Source organism: Microtus oregoni, unplaced genomic scaffold (assembly GCF_018167655.1).
Source record: "Microtus oregoni isolate MIOR12 unplaced genomic scaffold, Mior012 000168F_ref0000490, whole genome shotgun sequence".
Classification (NCBI taxonomy): Eukaryota; Metazoa; Chordata; class Mammalia; order Rodentia; family Cricetidae; genus Microtus; species Microtus oregoni.
Genome location: NW_024544824.1, coordinates 820,168 through 837,594, shown reverse-complemented (window position 1 = coordinate 837,594; position 17,427 = coordinate 820,168). Strand labels below are relative to the sequence as shown.

At 40.2% G+C, this 17,427-nt stretch overlaps 1 protein-coding gene across 1 annotated transcript; it reads left to right on the top strand.

Moving 5' to 3' along the window:
- Positions 1 to 3,429: 3,429 nt before the first annotated feature.
- On the top strand, positions 3,430 to 8,987 carry LOC121445242 (interferon-inducible GTPase 1-like). Its single transcript, XM_041647285.1, has 2 exons — positions 3,430 to 3,541; positions 7,400 to 8,987. Exon 2 carries the CDS (start codon positions 7,424 to 7,426, stop codon positions 8,693 to 8,695), a length of 1,272 nt encoding a protein of 423 aa, XP_041503219.1. The 5' UTR covers positions 3,430 to 3,541; positions 7,400 to 7,423; the 3' UTR covers positions 8,696 to 8,987.
- The last annotated feature ends 8,440 nt before the right edge of the window (positions 8,988 to 17,427 follow it).

Here is a 17,427-nt window from a genome sequence, read left to right as displayed (position 1 = left end):
AAGGCTGAAGCATCTGGACTTACTGGGGACTGAAGACACAGAGAGGGAAAAACTGGAGACTTGCTCCTACTTGGATACAGTTCTCAGGTCAGAGAGAAATGCTGCTTGCTCCCTCAGCTTAGGTGCCTGGCGCTGTTTTTTGGAACAAAATAAAGGGCTTCTGTTGGAACAATGCCAGCTGCAAAAAGCAGGAAGTGTCTCTACCTTAAACAGAGCAAGAAGCTTTTATTCTTTCTCTTCCCCTTGTGACAAAGGAAAGGGGCAAGGAAAGAGAAAAATTTGAGAAACAAAGTTAATTAAATGAAAGAACAAAGGAGAGAGTGGAGAAGTCATGGAGGGGAAGAGAGAAGAGCAAGAGATTAAAAGAAAATTTAAAAATTTTCTAACCATAGAAAAACTCATAACCAAATCAGTTAATATAAATAGAATAAAAATAAAAATAAACTCTTTTTTTAAAAAGATTTATTTATCATTGTTATTTATTTTAGGAAAATAAGTCCCTGTTTATTTGAATAGTGGGGTAAAGGCCGAGAGATGGACCTTTCACCCTGTGGGACTGACTGGACTCCATATCTGTTTACAGTTCCACATTCTGCTTTTTTGTTTGTTTTTTAGCATATATTTTAATTGATTTATTTTTTGAGAATTTCACAGCATGTACCCAAATCCTACTCATTTTCCAGTCCTTCCATGCCTGCCCTCCACCCTTGTAACACTAGCCAATCCACTATCAACATGGGAAAACCTAAGGGTAGGGTTCATGTGTGTTATTATGTCAGAACATGACAATCCCCAACTTCAGCTCTCTACCTTCCTTCCTGATCTTCAACTCTACATGCACACTGGAATACATGCACACGTTTACACACAAACATACACACACACACACACACACACACACAAATGGACACATGCACACATACAACACACAAACATGCACAAGCGCAGACACAAATGATTAGATAGTTGTATTATTGCTCTTTCCTCCTAATCATTCTAATAAAAACTCAGGAAGTTGGGGGAATCTATGATCAAGTGCATAAAGTACTTGCCATGCAAGTATGAGGACCAGAGCTCAATTTCCAGAACCCACATAAATGCTGAGTGGGTGTCCAGCCACCTTGAACTCCCATGCTCAGAAAACAGAGATAGTGGAATCATAGAGCTAGCTGCCTACGTAGAGTGTGTACATCTGCAATCTCCATGTTCAATCGAGAGACCCTTCCTTGATGAATTAAAGTAGAAATTGAGGATCAGGCCCAACATAAGCCTGACATGCCCACACATGTGTGAACATGCACACTAAACAGAGAGACACATTTTAAATATAAAATAAAATAAGAGGCAGGAAGTAAATAAAAATAATATCTTAGATAGTGCAAACCTTAAAAGAGTCATGAAGCTCTCCTAAAGGTTGTAAAAGCAAAAATTGTTCTCCAGGAGTGGGGATGTCAGGCCAGCAAAGATACCTGCAAATGATGCTGGGGCCTCCAAGGCTGTGACTCTGGTGAATCATTGCCACTCTAAGGTGGGCTTTGCAGTGACCCAGCTGCCTGTGAGTGATCACACTGTGTTTGATAAATGTGCATGAGCTTGGAAGGAAGAGAATATGAGACAGACAGAGTCACAGATTAAAAAAAGAAATTTAAGGGTAGTAAACTGAGGTACTTAAAAGACAAAGAGAGTAAAAAATTTATAATGGGCCACGTAATGATGGAAAATACACAGAGTCTAGATTATGTAATTATTGTGGTTTTTTGAATTTTTCAACTGTTAATGAGCTAACTGAAGAAAGATATTTAATTGTGGGATCTGCTAAGCTAAACCCACATATAAGTATTTAACTTCAAAATTCAGGTCTAAGGATATGTTGCTTTGAAAAAGAGATTCTTCTTTTGTTTCTAAGGAAGATAAGAAGATGTGGATTACTTTTATGTTAATATGGTTTGATAGAAAAAGACCCCCTGAAACAGCTTCAAGGCAACTGGCTGAGATTATGCAACCTCACTGACTACTGCAGCCAAGATTTAACCATAATTCTAAACTTTCTCAAGACCAACAATCAGCAGGAAGTAGTACGGAAATCTATACCAAAATTCCTAAATACTGTCTATTAATGTTTGTTTTCATTTAAAAGGGGTTGCTTATAAACAGCTAATGGTCACAGTCAATCTCTTTCTAAAGAAAGATATGATATGGAATATGAATAGGATATGATATGGAAATGAATACTTTACATTGATATGTATTTCCATTTATTGCTACAAATTTAAGGTAATTTCTTATACTGCATATTTCTTTCTATTCTTGTTTGAGGCATTATGTTTGTGTAACTCATTTAAAATAGAAGTATAATTAAAAATGCAAATTAAAAGTCATCTATGTAGTCAAATTGTAGTCATATTATACTACAAAGAATAAACGTAATCATTAATCATACCAGTCTCTGAACTCTATGAACTATAATGACTGGACAGATGAGACATGCTCTCCAGTGTATTAGTGGCAAGAAACTCATCCATGTAACTAATTGCTTCCTGATTAGATTTAATAGCTTCTCCACTAAATGAAACCCATACCTGGGCAAGAACTTAAGGCTAGATATATTATAGATTCAAGGTAAAAATTTCTATTGTTATGCTGTTAAATGGATATGTTATTAAGCCAGCTCCTCTTGATTTATCATTATACCCATAGATTGAGGCAATTCCCAACCTTTCTTATAGTTTTTTATATTTGCAGTAGATCATAATCTATACAGAGACCCACAACTGGCCAAAATGCAGAGAATAAGACACTGAACAATATCCAGTCCTGAATGGAATATATATAATTCTAGCTACAGTGAAACTGTGTCTTCTGGACACAACAAGGCAGCTGGATGTATAAGCTCACAATGGTTGTGACAACATGTGTAAAACCTGTCACGCCCAAACCAGATCAAATGTGTGCACTGACAGGAGAGTTGAGAATGACAAGAATTAAGGAACATGAATCCACAATTGTGAGGAAATAGGTTGTGTCGTGGGTGATCCTTAACTTGGCATCTGCACACAACACCAGACAAGTGTGCTGTGTGACTTCAGTTCAGGCTCTATTTGTGGAGTCAGGGATCCCAAAAGTTATCTTTCAAGGGTTGTGTTCCAGCCTGGTTAGTCAGCTGCTTCTCCGTGCTCTCCCTCCATTTCCAAGCCCCACATTTCACACCTGTACTGTTTTAGGACTGTCCAGACTTGTCTGCCAAGAAACAAAGGTTTAATAGAATGAAACACAGCTGGTCACTTTAGTTTCATTTTCCTTTTCTTGGAAATGGAGCAGGTCTGAAAGCTACTGACCCATGCTGCTCTGTAATTGGCCAGCACACATTGAGAGGGAGGGGCAGGACCCTGGAGAGAGTGTGAGTCCTGCCAAACTGTCAGAAACCTGCTGCTTTTCACAGAGGAAGGGGGGGTTGGTTCATGGGAAGAGACTGCAGCACAGTGGACAGTGGTTCCTGCAGCTGAACTACACTGAGCGCATACACTGGACTCAGGATTCTCTGGTAAGTGGAAAGGGGCATTCAGATCTAACTTGTAACCCACACCATCTCTCTTCTCTAAAGAGAAGATAGGTAATCAGACATTTACGAACATATTCTGAGAGTGGGGATCCTCTGCTTGGAAGCTGGGGTGCTCCGGTGCAAGGCAGACAGGACTGCATCATGGATGGGCTTAGCCAATGCTTCAAGTTGAGGAAGACACAAAGGAAATTATTTGGGTATTGATTTTGGTAAAACGTTTCAAATTGTTTTGGCTTGTTTCTTATTTCTCTAACATGGCTGTAACTGGCTGCTGCAGCTGATGGAATATCTGCAGTGGGCCCGAGATTGCTGTTTGTCATTCTCATCTTCCTTCCTAGTTCAGGGTATAATACTTCATTCCTTACCCCCTGAGGCCTCTGGCCTGTGGAGAAGAGGTCTCTCTGTTCGCTGCTTCTGCTGCTTCTGCCGCTTCTGCCATAGCTGGCTGCGGAGATCTGTGCCTGGCAAATCTTGTTCACTGTGGTTTCCTTTATTGTCAAGCAGGAGTGCTAAGGATCTTCCCTCCATCTATGAGAAGTTGAGGATGTCAGGGCATGGTGACAGATGACATTTAGGTAGGCTTCCCTTTGAAATGTTCGCTGTATCACAGCCTTCTCGTTCCCTGTGTTCATATTCAGTGGAAAGTCCTTGCAGACAACTGTCACACGGGAGTCTGCATCACAGATCCAGGAGCTAGAGCTGACAAAATGAGAGGGGAAAACTGAAGATGAGAACAGCTTGTGCACTTCAGGCCACATGCTGTCTGTGCCCTGTGGGTGACTGTCCCCGTCAACAGGAAATCAGGCAACGCTGTTTATTTAATCAGATTTGGCATCCCTTTCAGGACATTCTCTTTACCCACCTCTTCCTGTCCTGTGCCTGCAGTCAGACTGAACAAAGTTCTACAGCTCTGCTTTCCTGCACAGCTATCCCCCATCTGTCCTGTAGATGGATGGGGTGTCCTGTGCAGTGAGTCTGTATGTGCCTGTGCTTATACACAGTAGGATTCTAAGGACAGCCCTCTCTTGTGATAGACTGTCTTTGAGCTCTCCCAGAGATTCCGGTACCCACTCTCTATGAACGTACTAGGTCTTCAATAACCTACTGGCCAGGGAAAACTACAGAATAGGCACAAATGTTTACAATAAACATCTAGTGTTTCCCTCATAGCCCTCATTCATTGCCTAATGATAAATCACCATTGCTGTGTGTTGGTCATAGAAAAGTGAGCAAGACAAAAGCACATTCTGATACCTGAGGCTCATTATACTGTGAGAGGCTGAGAGCAAGTGAACCCAGACGAATGCACATCATCTGCCAGGAAGTGCTGTGTAGAGCTGGAAAGGTAAAGGATGGTGGGTGATAGAGGCAGGTGCGATTTTATATCTCAATGGGGATGGCAATGCTAAAGCATGCCTAATTGATGCACAACCTAGATGAGGGTGACTAAGTTAATAGACCTGTGGTTCTGAAGGGGAGACCAACAAGGAAAGGAAACAGTCATTCAGTACAAAGTTCTGAGATGAAAAAATAGCCCAAGATACCAGGGTGGCTGTTATTCAGACATGAAAAAACCCCAGAAGTGTAATAATAAAGTTCAATTTATGTTGTTTGTAGCATGTGCGCTCTTTATCAAATTAACTTTCCCTGAGGGAAAGTAGTATCCTAATGGTACATCTCAGAATTGACATGACCTGATATGACTTCAGTGTCAATGGGACAACTCTGGCTGATCATCCATGCTGTTGCAAGAACAACCACAGGGAATACAGTAATGTCAATGACATTATCAAAGCTGAGATTGAGGAGGTCTTGAAGAAGATAACGTAGGAGGAATGATCAGTGTGAGTGGAATTGGAAATACAGCTTAAGTCTGCAAACCAATTTGATGTGGGTGAGACAGGAAAAGGCTCCAGGGTGACAGTGGAGATTTGCTGCTTTCTTAACTGATAGTAACATCCATTGTGCTGCCATGGGAGGTCTTGTAGACAGGTTTGTGGATAATACAGGACAGAAATATGATATCTGAACTAAAAAAAAAATTACCCAGCAATCAAACTTAGTTCTTTAGTCCTGATATTTACCCCGAGTCATCTTTCATAACATAATATTTATTTTATTGAGTCAGGGTCTCAAGTAGCCCAGGCTAGCCCTTAACTCACAGTTTACCAGGGATGACCTTGAAGTACTGATACTCTTACCTCTACTTCCTATGCTCCAGAATGACAGAGATCCACAAGAACCCGCATTTGAAGAGATGCTGGGGATTGAACCCAAAGCCCTGTTCATTCTAGGAAAGCAATTGGCCTATATCTGAAGGGCACAGGTGGAGTGCTTTCAGAACATGCAAGGTTTAAAAGAAAGCAGTGAATCAGAAAGATGACTTGAGGACCCTGAAACAGTGGACTGAAGAAATAGATGCTAACTTGGACTTTAATAATATTAAGATATCTTACATTATTACAAGTTTATATTCCTCATGGAGTTGAGCTCCGAGTAATTAAAAAAAAAAGACAGAAGGAAAATAAATCTAGAAAAATTAAGAATTATTTCAACCAAATACAATAGTTGGACTTAATGAAATCTTCTGGAAAAAATCAAGAAAACAGAAAGATTTATGTGATCATTAGAGATATAGCATTGATTAAGCAATAATATCAAATATCACTCATTATTATTTATTTCTCAGGGTGCAAAACCAGATGTCTGTTAAGTTTCCATTCATTTGAAGGCACACACTGTAGGAAGTGTGCGCAAATGAATAAGATATTTTGGATTTGTTATACAATACTGCAGTCAGGTTAGATACAGTACAATTGTTCGTGCTTTTATACTTGTTGACGCTGGCTAAAGGACTCATATGGATTTTTATACGATTTTGCCTTGCTTTACTTCAGTTATCAAATTTTTGTAATTAAGGGTTTAATTGGGAGCTAGTAGAAATTTAATCTAGATTCCTTTTATTGCTTTTATAAGCACCAGGACCAAAAACATTTTGAAAAGCATATGATTGGGGAGGGCTCACACATTCTGATCCCAGTCCATCACTCAGGGAAATCAGGGCAGAAACTCTGGAGGAGCAGAGGCAGGAACAATAGGAGAATGTTGTTTGTTGACTTGCTCTCCATAGTTTGATAATGTTTTCTTAATTTACCCAGGACTACCAGTCCAAAGATGATACCACCCACAGTGAACTGGCACTTCCCACATCAATATTGAATCAACAAAGTGCCCCAAGTCAAATCTGATGGGAAAAATCCCTCAAATGAGGTTTTCTTCTCCAATAGGACTATAGCTTGTATCTACTTGATCAAAAAAAAAAAAAAAAGCACAAAATATCCAGGAACTAGTCAATAACAGAATGTAACTAAGTTGGCAGCACAGTGAAGCAAAACAGTGCTAAGAATGAAGGCATCTGAACCAAGATTAATAAAAGCTCAGGGTCAGAAATTGGGGTTCAACCTAAAGATCTGAAAAGCAAAGCAGTCAGCCACTGGCTCTTACCTTGATCTCAGTCTGAAATGGCGATCCTGCTTCCTGGAACCGCAGAATGAGACTGTGTGTTGAGAGCTGTTTTCTCCTGTTTTATAATCCTTTCTAGGGCTGGGATTAAAGGCTTGTACCATTATTATTAAAGGCATGCATCGCCTGGTTTCTATGGCAACTAGTGTGGCTGCTAAGATTAAAGGTGTGTGTTACCACTTCCAGGTCTGTAAGGCTAACCAGTGGGACTGTTTTACTCTTAAATCTTCAGGAAGTATTTATTTATTGAAGTACAATTAAAATGCCACTACAGGCATCTTTGATCTTTTGTAACTTACTCTCCCTTCCTTCTTTCAGTGACTTATTTCTTTAATCACGATCATGGGTCAGTCATTCTCTTCTACATCAGAGAATGAAGACCGTGGAGATTTCGAATCCAGTTTCACTGAATATTTTAATAATATTGAAATAGAAAACAAAATCATTCCTCCAGAAATCATCCGTTCTATAAAAAGGTCTCTGAGAAAAGGAGATGTTCAGCAGGCACATTATAGAATCAGTGCTCAATTAGAATATATTTATTATGCCCCAATAAACGTTGCTGTGACAGGAGATTCTGGAGTAGGGAAGTCCAGCTTCATCAATGCCCTGAGGGGAGTTGGACCTGAAGAGGAAGATGCAACTCAAGTTGGGATAGCAGAGAAAGCTATGACGAGAACTCCATACAAGCACCCCAAAATTGAAACGTTGACTTTTTGGGAGCTGCCTGGTATTGGAACTATGAACATTCCACCAAAATATTATCTGGAGAAAGTAAAATTCCAAGAGTACGACTTCTTCTTGATTCTTTCCGCCACACGCTTTAAACTACTTGAACTAGACCTTGCCCAAGCAATCAGATTGAAGAGAAAGAATTGCTACTTTGTAAGAACCAAAGTGGATGCTGACTTACAAAATGAAAAGAAATCCAAACCATGTACCTTTGACAGAGTAAAGACCCTGCAACTGGTCAGAAGATACTGTGTGAACACCTTCATTCAGAATAACATGGATGCTCCACCAATTTTCTTGATTTCTAACCACAATTTATCAGACTATAATTTTCCAGTCCTGATGGACACAATGATAAAATATCTTCCTGCTCAAAAGCACCACAACTTTATACTTTCCTTGCCTAATAATACTGAGGCTGTCGTTGACAAAAAGCACAAATTTATGCAGCAGTTTATCTTGTTGGAAGCCTGCCAGGCTGGAATTTTGGCTACTGTTCCTACAGTGGACATCCTCATGGATGAAGTCGAAGAGTTGAAAGTGAAGTTAAACCACTACCGAGTCCTCTTTGGACTGGATGATGAATCCCTGGAAGCCATGGCTAACAATTCTCAAGTGCCTGTTGAACAACTGAAAAAAAAAATTAAATCTCCTTATTTGTTGGAAACTAAGAAAGAAGAAACATTGGGAGAAATGATTTTGAAATATGTGGAGAAATTTGCCTCAGCTAATGGTGGGCCTCTTGCTACAGGGCATTACTTTGGTAAAACCTTTTACTTACAACTTTATTTCCTTGGCACAGTGACTGAAGATGCCAAAGTTCTCCTTAGAGAGACATATTTTAAAAAACTAGTTCAAGCTCTGCTCAACCACAGTGACTGACCATGACAAGATCACAAGATCAATGGTGAATACAATGGAATCACTAGATAAATTCCCCCTCTTATATCTTTTCTTTCCACTAACCAATCCACTATTACCATGAGAAACCTAAGGATAAGGGCCATGTGTGTTAATATGTCAGAACCTGGCAATCCCCAGCTTCAACTCTCTACCTTCCTTTCTGTCTTTCAACTCTGGTGTGGGAGAATTGTCTGTATCCTGTCAATCATGTTTTAAATAAATGCTGATAGGCCAATAGCCAGGCAGAGAGTATAGGCAAGACAACCAGACAGGAAGTAGAGGCAGCGCAATGAGAACAGGAGTATTCTGGGAAGAAGGAAGTTCTTTCTGAGTCCTGTCCAGACACCGATGAAGCAAGATGTGACCTGTCCCACTGAAAAAGGTACTGAGCCATGTGGCTAACATAGATAAGAATAATGGGTTAACATCAGTTATAAGAGCTAATACGAAGCCTGAGCTAATGGGCCAATCAGTTTATAACTTATGGAGACCTCTGTGTGACTTTCTTTGGGGCTTACCGGCTGTGGGAAGTGGGCAGGACAGAAACCAACAAGCAGGACTTCATGTTACACAGCTCCACATGTACACTTTAAAACACACATGCACACACTCACACACAGACACACACAGTGCCATGTCGTGCACATATAATGAGCAGAGCTCAATTTCCAGAACCCATATAAAAGTTGAGTGGGTGTGGTAGGCACCTTGGACTCCAAACTCAGAAGGCAGAGAAGGAGGAACCATGGAGCAAGCTGGCTGTCAAGAGTGTGAGATGACTGCAAGCTCTGGGTTCAATTGAGGGACCTTGTCTTGGTGACAAAGACTAGAGAGCAATTGAGGATAGGACCTAATATAAGCCTGACATACACACACACACACACACACACACACACACACACACACACACACACACACGTGAACATGCATACCACACAGAGAGACACATTTTATTTTTTAATATTTTTATTCATTTTACATACCAACCACAGTCTTCCTATCCCCTCTTCCCCTGCCTCCCATAAGCACACCCCAATTCACTCCTCAGAAATGCTAAGGCCTCCCATGGTGAGTCACCAAAGCCTGACACATTCAGTTGAGTCAGAAGCAAGCCCCTCCCTACCAGAAGCAAAGACCTGTATTTTGAGGTCTGTATTTTGTTTACAGTCATCTTAAGTTCACAAGTAAGTTATTCCCCTCTGCAGGGTAAATTCTGGGCCTAGGAAATCAACCTGGTATCTTATCTCCTAATGAGACCTGCTGGCCCCAGGCTTTTAGAAACAATTAGCATTTCCTTTGTTAGTCAACAATCACAGACACTCAGGATTTCCTTATCAGCTAGGGATGTCTCTGGACCTGAATTCCAGTGGTCCTCACACCTTCCCCTCCCACTTGCCCATTTTTTATTTTTTATTTTTTTTGCTGTACAACAGCTTCTGAGAAAGGATAAAACACAACTTGATCAGAAAACCTGTCTTGCCGCCGTTTCTCCTATCTCTTGCCCTTCCATTCCTCTCCTCCAGGTTTATCAGGAACCCCAGTTCGTATCCCTCTGGATGGGATAGATTGCGCCCAAAGTGGAGCTCAAACCCACGACCCTGAGATTAAGAGTCTCATGCTCAACCGACTGAGCTGGAGATGAATGTGAATCTACTTTCAGTCTTCTACATGTTGATGTCTAATGAGGCCAGCATCATGAGTTAAAATGCTTTCTTTTTCCATTCTTCTATCAGTTAGACAGACTTACACCTTAAGAGGAGCACAGCTTACAAACTTTTAATTAGATATTTAATGGTTAAAGCCCTAGCTATAATATTCTTATGGGAGACCTTGAGCCACTAGGTAAACTTCTTAAAGCAATGAGCCAATTTCCAATAGAAAGCTTATAGAAGCTGCCAGACAGATAAAATATAGATCAACAGGTTTGGTGTCTCAGGCCCTAAGAAGTAATCTGTACATTGTCTTAGTTTCTTTCTCTGTTGATGAGAAGAAACACTAACTGTCAGAACACCATCCATGAAGGAAGCTGTGTGAGGAGATTGCTGAAAGCTTTGAGAAACTCTAAGTACACAAGACAAAGCCTCCCTGGCCAAAGCCACCATTATATCAGCTAGATTAATACAGGTCCCCTTATATCTGCCATATTCTTCTCTTCCCATTGTCAATCATTCCTCTAGGAATGAACGCCTCAGTACAGCTGGGGAGGAACCTGCAACTAGAAAGGCTTTGCCTTTCATTTGAGGTTTGTTTGTTTGTTTGTTTGCTGCTGGTAACAAAAAACATGGACAGTCCATTTCAGAAAAAGGGGGAAATAAATTCTTATATAGTATTTCCAGGAGTGGGGTGAGTATCAACTTTATGTGCAATATAATTGAGCTTTTGAAGACTCAGTGTAAGTCAGGGCTATTTGGAAAGGGTTCAGGTATAATGTGACCCACAAGAAATACCAGCATCACTTGAGCCTGTTTGGAGCTGCAGTGAAGTGATGGTTATGGCCCCAGGGTCTGTAGCACCTAGGGCTTAGTTTCATATTCACTCTTAAGCCTCTGGGGAGTAGAGAAAACAAATACACATAAACCCACAAAAAAAAAAAAAACCACGGAATGCATAACACGCACAGCTCTGTGACTCAGATATAGGGCTCAGTAGCTAATTTAAGAAGGGATGTGACAGTATCTCTGTCCCTGGGGAACAGAGACCAGCACTGCCATGGCTCTAACAGAAAAGAGATGCTCCAGAGACTCACACTTGGTAGAACAGAACTCTATTCCAAAATGAGTTGTAGTTGCCAATAAGACAGTATTTCAGACCCACAGTGGTAAGGCATGCTGCAGTAGTGACTCTGGTCCCTGGGATAAAGGGACAGGTCCATCACTAGGTTCTTTAAAGCCATTTTAAAAGGGGAAGAAAATAAGCTGGAAATGCCTGGCCTTAGCTGGACCTTGAGTCTTGGAGTCTTGAGTCATAGTGAACAAGGTTTAGATGTCAAGATTTTTGCAGAAAAAAAAGGCAAGTGTTCTTCCCATGGAGACTGGTCTTTGACCAAATCCCCAGTCACACAAGACTGTTAATTACTGTTCTCCCTCAGCAGGCTGCATAGTACCCTCTAATATTGTGAACATTGGTCACAAAGCACGAAGCTTTCTGCTCAGTACCAATATTTCTCTATGTCCTGTGCCCAAAATATGTGGTGCCTTCAGCAACAGAATCTTACCATCAGGGTCTGATAAGGAATGAAAAATAATACCAATAGCCGACTACTTTATTTTGAGGTCCCTGGGACCTTCCTAATCAACAACTCAGGGGCAGGTACCACAAACTGGCACTGAGCGTTTGTTTGATAAGTGTGATGCTGATTCTTGGTTGTCAACTTGACTATACCTGGAATAGCCTAGAGTCCAGAAATGGAGGGTGCATCTGTAAGATGACTGGACTCCACAGCTGTTTACAGTTCCACATTCTGCTTTTTTGTTTGTTTTTTAGCATATATTTTAATTGAATTTTTTTCAAATTTCACAGCATGTACCCAAATCCTACTCATTTTCCAGTCCTTCCATGCCTGCCCTCCACCCTTGTAACACTAGCCCATCCACTATCAACATGGGAAAACCTAAGGATAAGGTTCATATGTGTTATTATGTCAGAACATGACAATCCCCAACCTCAGCTCTCTACCTTTCTTCCTGATCTTTAACTCCACACGCACAGCTGAAAACATATATGCACACACACACACACTCATGAATACACACATGCACGCATACAACACCCAAACATGCACAGGTGCACACACAAATGATTAGTTGTATTATTACTCTTTGCTCCTAATCATTCTAATAAAAACTCAGGAAGTTGAGGGAATCTATGATCAAGTGCATAAAGTACTTGCCATGCATGTATGAGGACCAGAGCTCAATTTCCAGAACCCACATAAATGCTGAGTGGGTGTCCAGCCACCTTGAACTCCCATGCTCAGAAAACAGAGAGAGAATGAAATCATAGAGCAAACTGCCTACCTAGAGTGTGTACATTTGCAATCTCCATGTTCAATCGAGAGACCCTTCCTTGATGAATTAAAGTAGAAATTGAGGATCAGGCCCAACATAAGCCTGACATGCCCACACATGTGTGAACATGCACACTAAACAGAGAGACACATTGTAAATGTAAAATAAAATAAGACGCAGGAAGTAAATAAAAATAATATCTTAGATAGTGCAAACCTTAAAAGAGTCATGAAGCTCTCCTACAGGTTGTAAAAGCAAAAATTATTCTCCCAGGAGTGGGGATTTCAAGCCAGCGAAGATACCTGCAAATGATGCTGGGGCCTCCAGGGCTGTGACTCTGGTGAATCATTGCCACTCTAAGGTGGGCTTTGCAGTGACCCAGCTACCTGTGAGTGATCAATGTTCCTAACTCGACTTGAAAGACAATGTTACTTTGGTTTGTTATGGGTGCCTATAAAGGATGAATACATATTTGTTTGTGTCCCCAAGGAAAGATCATACAACACAGCTGATGTCTTCTCAGGGGCCAGAAGAAACAAAGCTGAGTTAAGGAGGACTGGTTGTCTTGTCCTTACAATGGGTGCTGACATATGGGAGTGAGGCTGCTCATGTGATCAGCCCTCCTCAATCTATACCTGGTGCATGAGTTGGCTTTTTAGAGCCCATTCCCCATGGTGGGATGCCTTACTCAGCCTTGATGCAATGGGGGAGAGCCTTGATCTTGCCTCATCTTGAAGTGCAAGGCCTTGTTGTTTCCCCATGGGTGACCTTACCCTCTCTGAGGAGTGGATGAGATGAGAGGGGGGTGCAGGGAGAGCTAGGGTGGGAGTTGGGAGGAGAGGAGGGAGGGGAAACTGTGGTTGCTATGTAAAATTAACAAAAAAATTAAAATGAAAAAGAGCCTCAGTTTCAAAGGCCTTGTATGTATTTATGATTGTTTGGGGTACTTCATATCTGTGTTTATTAATAATATGCTTTTAAAGTATGCTGATCCAAAATGTCTTATTATATATTATATTTTTGATGGTATTAATCCTGTCAGCTAGCTGTTCATTCATTATTGTATGTAAAGACTATATCATTTCTAAAAGTGCCTCATTCTTGGCTCTGTTATCAAACCATTTTCTTAAAGAAAGCTAAGTACCAATATCCAATAAATGGATGTATCAGAAAAAACACATAAGCCTTGAGAATACCTTTCATAGTATAAGTAAAAAGGTTATTAAATTCCTGGATGGTGGTATTGTCTGCAATACTGATTTGTTTATGTTAAAGAATGTACTTTGCCATGGGTCTTCAGTAATTTGTTGTAAGTGTAATAATCCTTATTGGCCAACAGGTGTCGTGGTTGCAACCATGTGATAGACCAGTGGAGCATGAACAGTCCCACCTAATTCTGCATACTGGTGTCTGCTTAAATACTGACAAATCTGCTTTGCTTAACAAGTTAAGAGCAGTTAAAGCAATTTTGTCCTAGGCAAGAGTTTTTTGGTGGCCAAAATATCAAGGAACCCAGAGCTTGTGAGCTAGGAACACAAACTAAAAGCTGTGTCAGTCAACACTGCATGTAGACCCACAAAAGGAGTATCCCCGCAATGGTGGGGTTTGCCCAAAAACAAAAAACAAAAAACAAAAAAAAAACTGCTTAGTAGGTGAAATCAAGCCAGGTGAGCAAGGGGTGGGAGACCTTCTGGGCCAGTCCCAGTAGGTGTGGAGTTGGGATTCATGTGGGCGTCAGATGTAGAGAGACTATATAAATAAGTCCCACAGTAGCTCAGAATTGAGTATAATAAAAGGTTCTTAATTTAGGGGAAGACTCACACATCATGGTCCTCTGCACAAACTCGGGACAGGAACTGAATCCAGCAGCTCAGAGAGAGCATGCAAGTTCTACAACTGCATTTGTAGTATAAGTTACCACGCCCAAGTGAGCTGGAATTTTAAAGGCTATTGGCTGAAGGAGTTCTCACATCAATTGCAAGTTTGTATTCCTCATGGACAGTACAAAAGGAAAGTAAATCTAGGAAAATTAAAATTTACTTCCACCAAATACAGTAGCTGCACTTACTGACGTCTTTTGAAAACATAAACAAAACAGAAAATTAGATTTATGTGATCATTAGAGATTTGGCATTGGTTAAACACTGATGTCAAATGTGATTCATTATTATTTATTTCTAAATGTGTAAAGCTATGGATATGTTCAATTTCTATTCATCTGGAGGACACACTGAAAAAAGTGTGCACATATGGAGGAGACATCTTGGATTTGATATACATTGCTGCACTCAAGTTAGATGCGACACAGTTTTTCGTGTTTTTTATAGTTGTTGATGCTAGCTAAAGGTCTCATGCAGATTTTTATATTATTTTCCCTTACGTTACCTAAGTTTTAATTTATCCATAATTAAGAGTTTAACTGGGAGCTGGCAGAAATTTGTTCTAGTTTCTTTTCTAATGCTTTTATAAATACCATGACCAAAAGGGTTTTGAAAAAATATATGATATATGATATTCTTCAGGATGTGAACTCAGCACTTCATGAGGGACCACTGAGAATCTCCCTCCTGATAAAGCTGTGTGAGATGTGTCTTTATTCCCGCACCTCCACACCTGTCAAGAGAGATAGTTTATGTTGGGGTCTGGTCAAGAGAAATAATTATGGTCCAGGCTAGCACCAGACCCTGACATAATAGTGCCCAGACTTGAGGCTGATCTGTGAACCCCCAAAAACACGAAAGAAGTGAGGAAGTACAGACGTGAGGAATCCACGAGAAAAAAATTTCAGCACGGGTGGATATGTAAGTATTGAGTGCTCAGAAATAGAGAATAAATTTTAAGGAAATGTAGAGAAATGGGACAAAACTTAAATCGGGAGTAAAAATGCGTAAATAAGTTTTGTGTGTGTGTGTGTGTGTGTGTGTGTATGTGTGTGTGTGTGTGTGTGTGTGTGTGTGTGAGAGAGAGAGAGAGAGAGAGAGAGAGAGAGAGAGAGAGAGAGAAGGAAAAAGTATTTAGTTATATATGTTGGTAGCTGAAGAGAGTTAGAGTGTAGCAGAAACAATGGCAGAGATATTTAGAATCTGTAAACATGATAGACGTGGAGATACAACTTTTATTGCTTGCTAAACGGGTAGGAAAAGTGAAGGAAAAAGGATATTTGGCCCAAGAATCACCTAGGTTACCCCTGAGATTAAAGTATCACGTGTGCGCAGTAGCCAGCTAAATCTAACCCGCCTGCAGGTAAAAGGCAAGCAGGAATAGGTTAGAGAACAAATTTAAGCCCACACAGTCATCCCAAAGTCAGCCAGTAGAACAAAGGAGAATATTCAGGAATTCTCTTAATTTTATGCTTACAAGTTAAAATAAAAAAGAAAGTTAAAAATCAGCGCAGCTATGCCCACCAGAGCTTGGGACAGAAGGCTGCGATCCCCTGCTGTGAAGCAGATTCAGCAGGGAGCTGAAAGGCAGGTTTGAAATAAAGTAACCTCAGAAAACTACAGCTTCAGGACAATTCAGAATAAGCAAGCAGGTTAAATATGCTTCTTTTCCATTTCACAATTTTGCTTCTTTGTCAAAAATCTTCTGTTTGTAGGCATGTGAATTTGTATGCAAGGTGGATTGATTTCAGTACTGTGGTTCTGCAGTGAAGTTTTAAAGTCAGAGATTGTGATGCATTCAAAAGTTCTTTCATTGTACAGGATTTTAAGATTGTTTAGGCTATCCTGAATTTTTATTTTTTCTTATAAGGTTGAGGATTGTTCTTTCAAAGTCTATGAAGGATTTTGCTATAATTTTAATGGGCATTTGGATTGAATTTGTAGGTTGATTTCAGTAAGATTGTCATTTTGCTATGTTGGTTCTACTTTCCCAAGAGAATAAGAATAAGAGATCTTTCCATTTTCTGATGGCTTAAATTTCTTTCTTCAAAGATTTAAAATTCTTATGGAGGTTTTTCCATTTGTGTGGTTAGAGTTACTTCAAGATATTTTATGGTATTTATGGCTATTGTAAAAGATAATGTCTCTCATTTATTATATGTGTATAAGAGGTGTATTTTGGGTTGTTTTCAGATCCTGTCTATGACAAAGTAATTCTGCTGTGAACATAGTTGAGCACATGTCCTTATGGTATGGTTGAACATCTTTTGTATATAGGCCCAAAAGGGGTCTTGCTGAGTTTTGAGGTAGACGGTTGCTTATTGCCACACTAGGATTCAAAGCGGCTGTGCCAGTTTGCACTTCCACCAGCAGTGGAGGAGTTTTTTCTTTACCCCACATTCTCTTAAGCATAAGTTGTTAGCAGTGTTTTTGATCTTGATCATTCTTCCAGTAATAATATGGAATCTCAGAGTTTTGAATTACATTTCTCTAATGGTTAAGGATGTTATGTTTGAGCATTTTTTAGGTGTATTTCAGTCATTTAAAGTTCATCTGTTGAGAGTTTTCAGTTTAGGTCTGTAACATATATTTTTTATTGGATTATTTGTTCTTTTTTTAAAAAAGATTTATTTATTTATTATGTATACAACATTCTGCCTCGATGTATGCCTGCACGCCAGAGGAGGGCGCCAGATGTCAGTACAGATGGTTGTGAGCCACCATGTGGTTGCTGGGAACTGAACTCAGGACCTCTGGAAGAGCAGTCAGTGCTCTTAACCTCTGAGCCATCTCTCCAGCCCTTATTTGTTCTTTTGATGACTAA

Coding starts and splice junctions, on each gene's coding strand:
- LOC121445242 (XM_041647285.1), top strand. CDS start 7,424: ATGGGTCAGTCATTCTCTTCTACATCAGAGAATGAAGACCGTGGAGAT.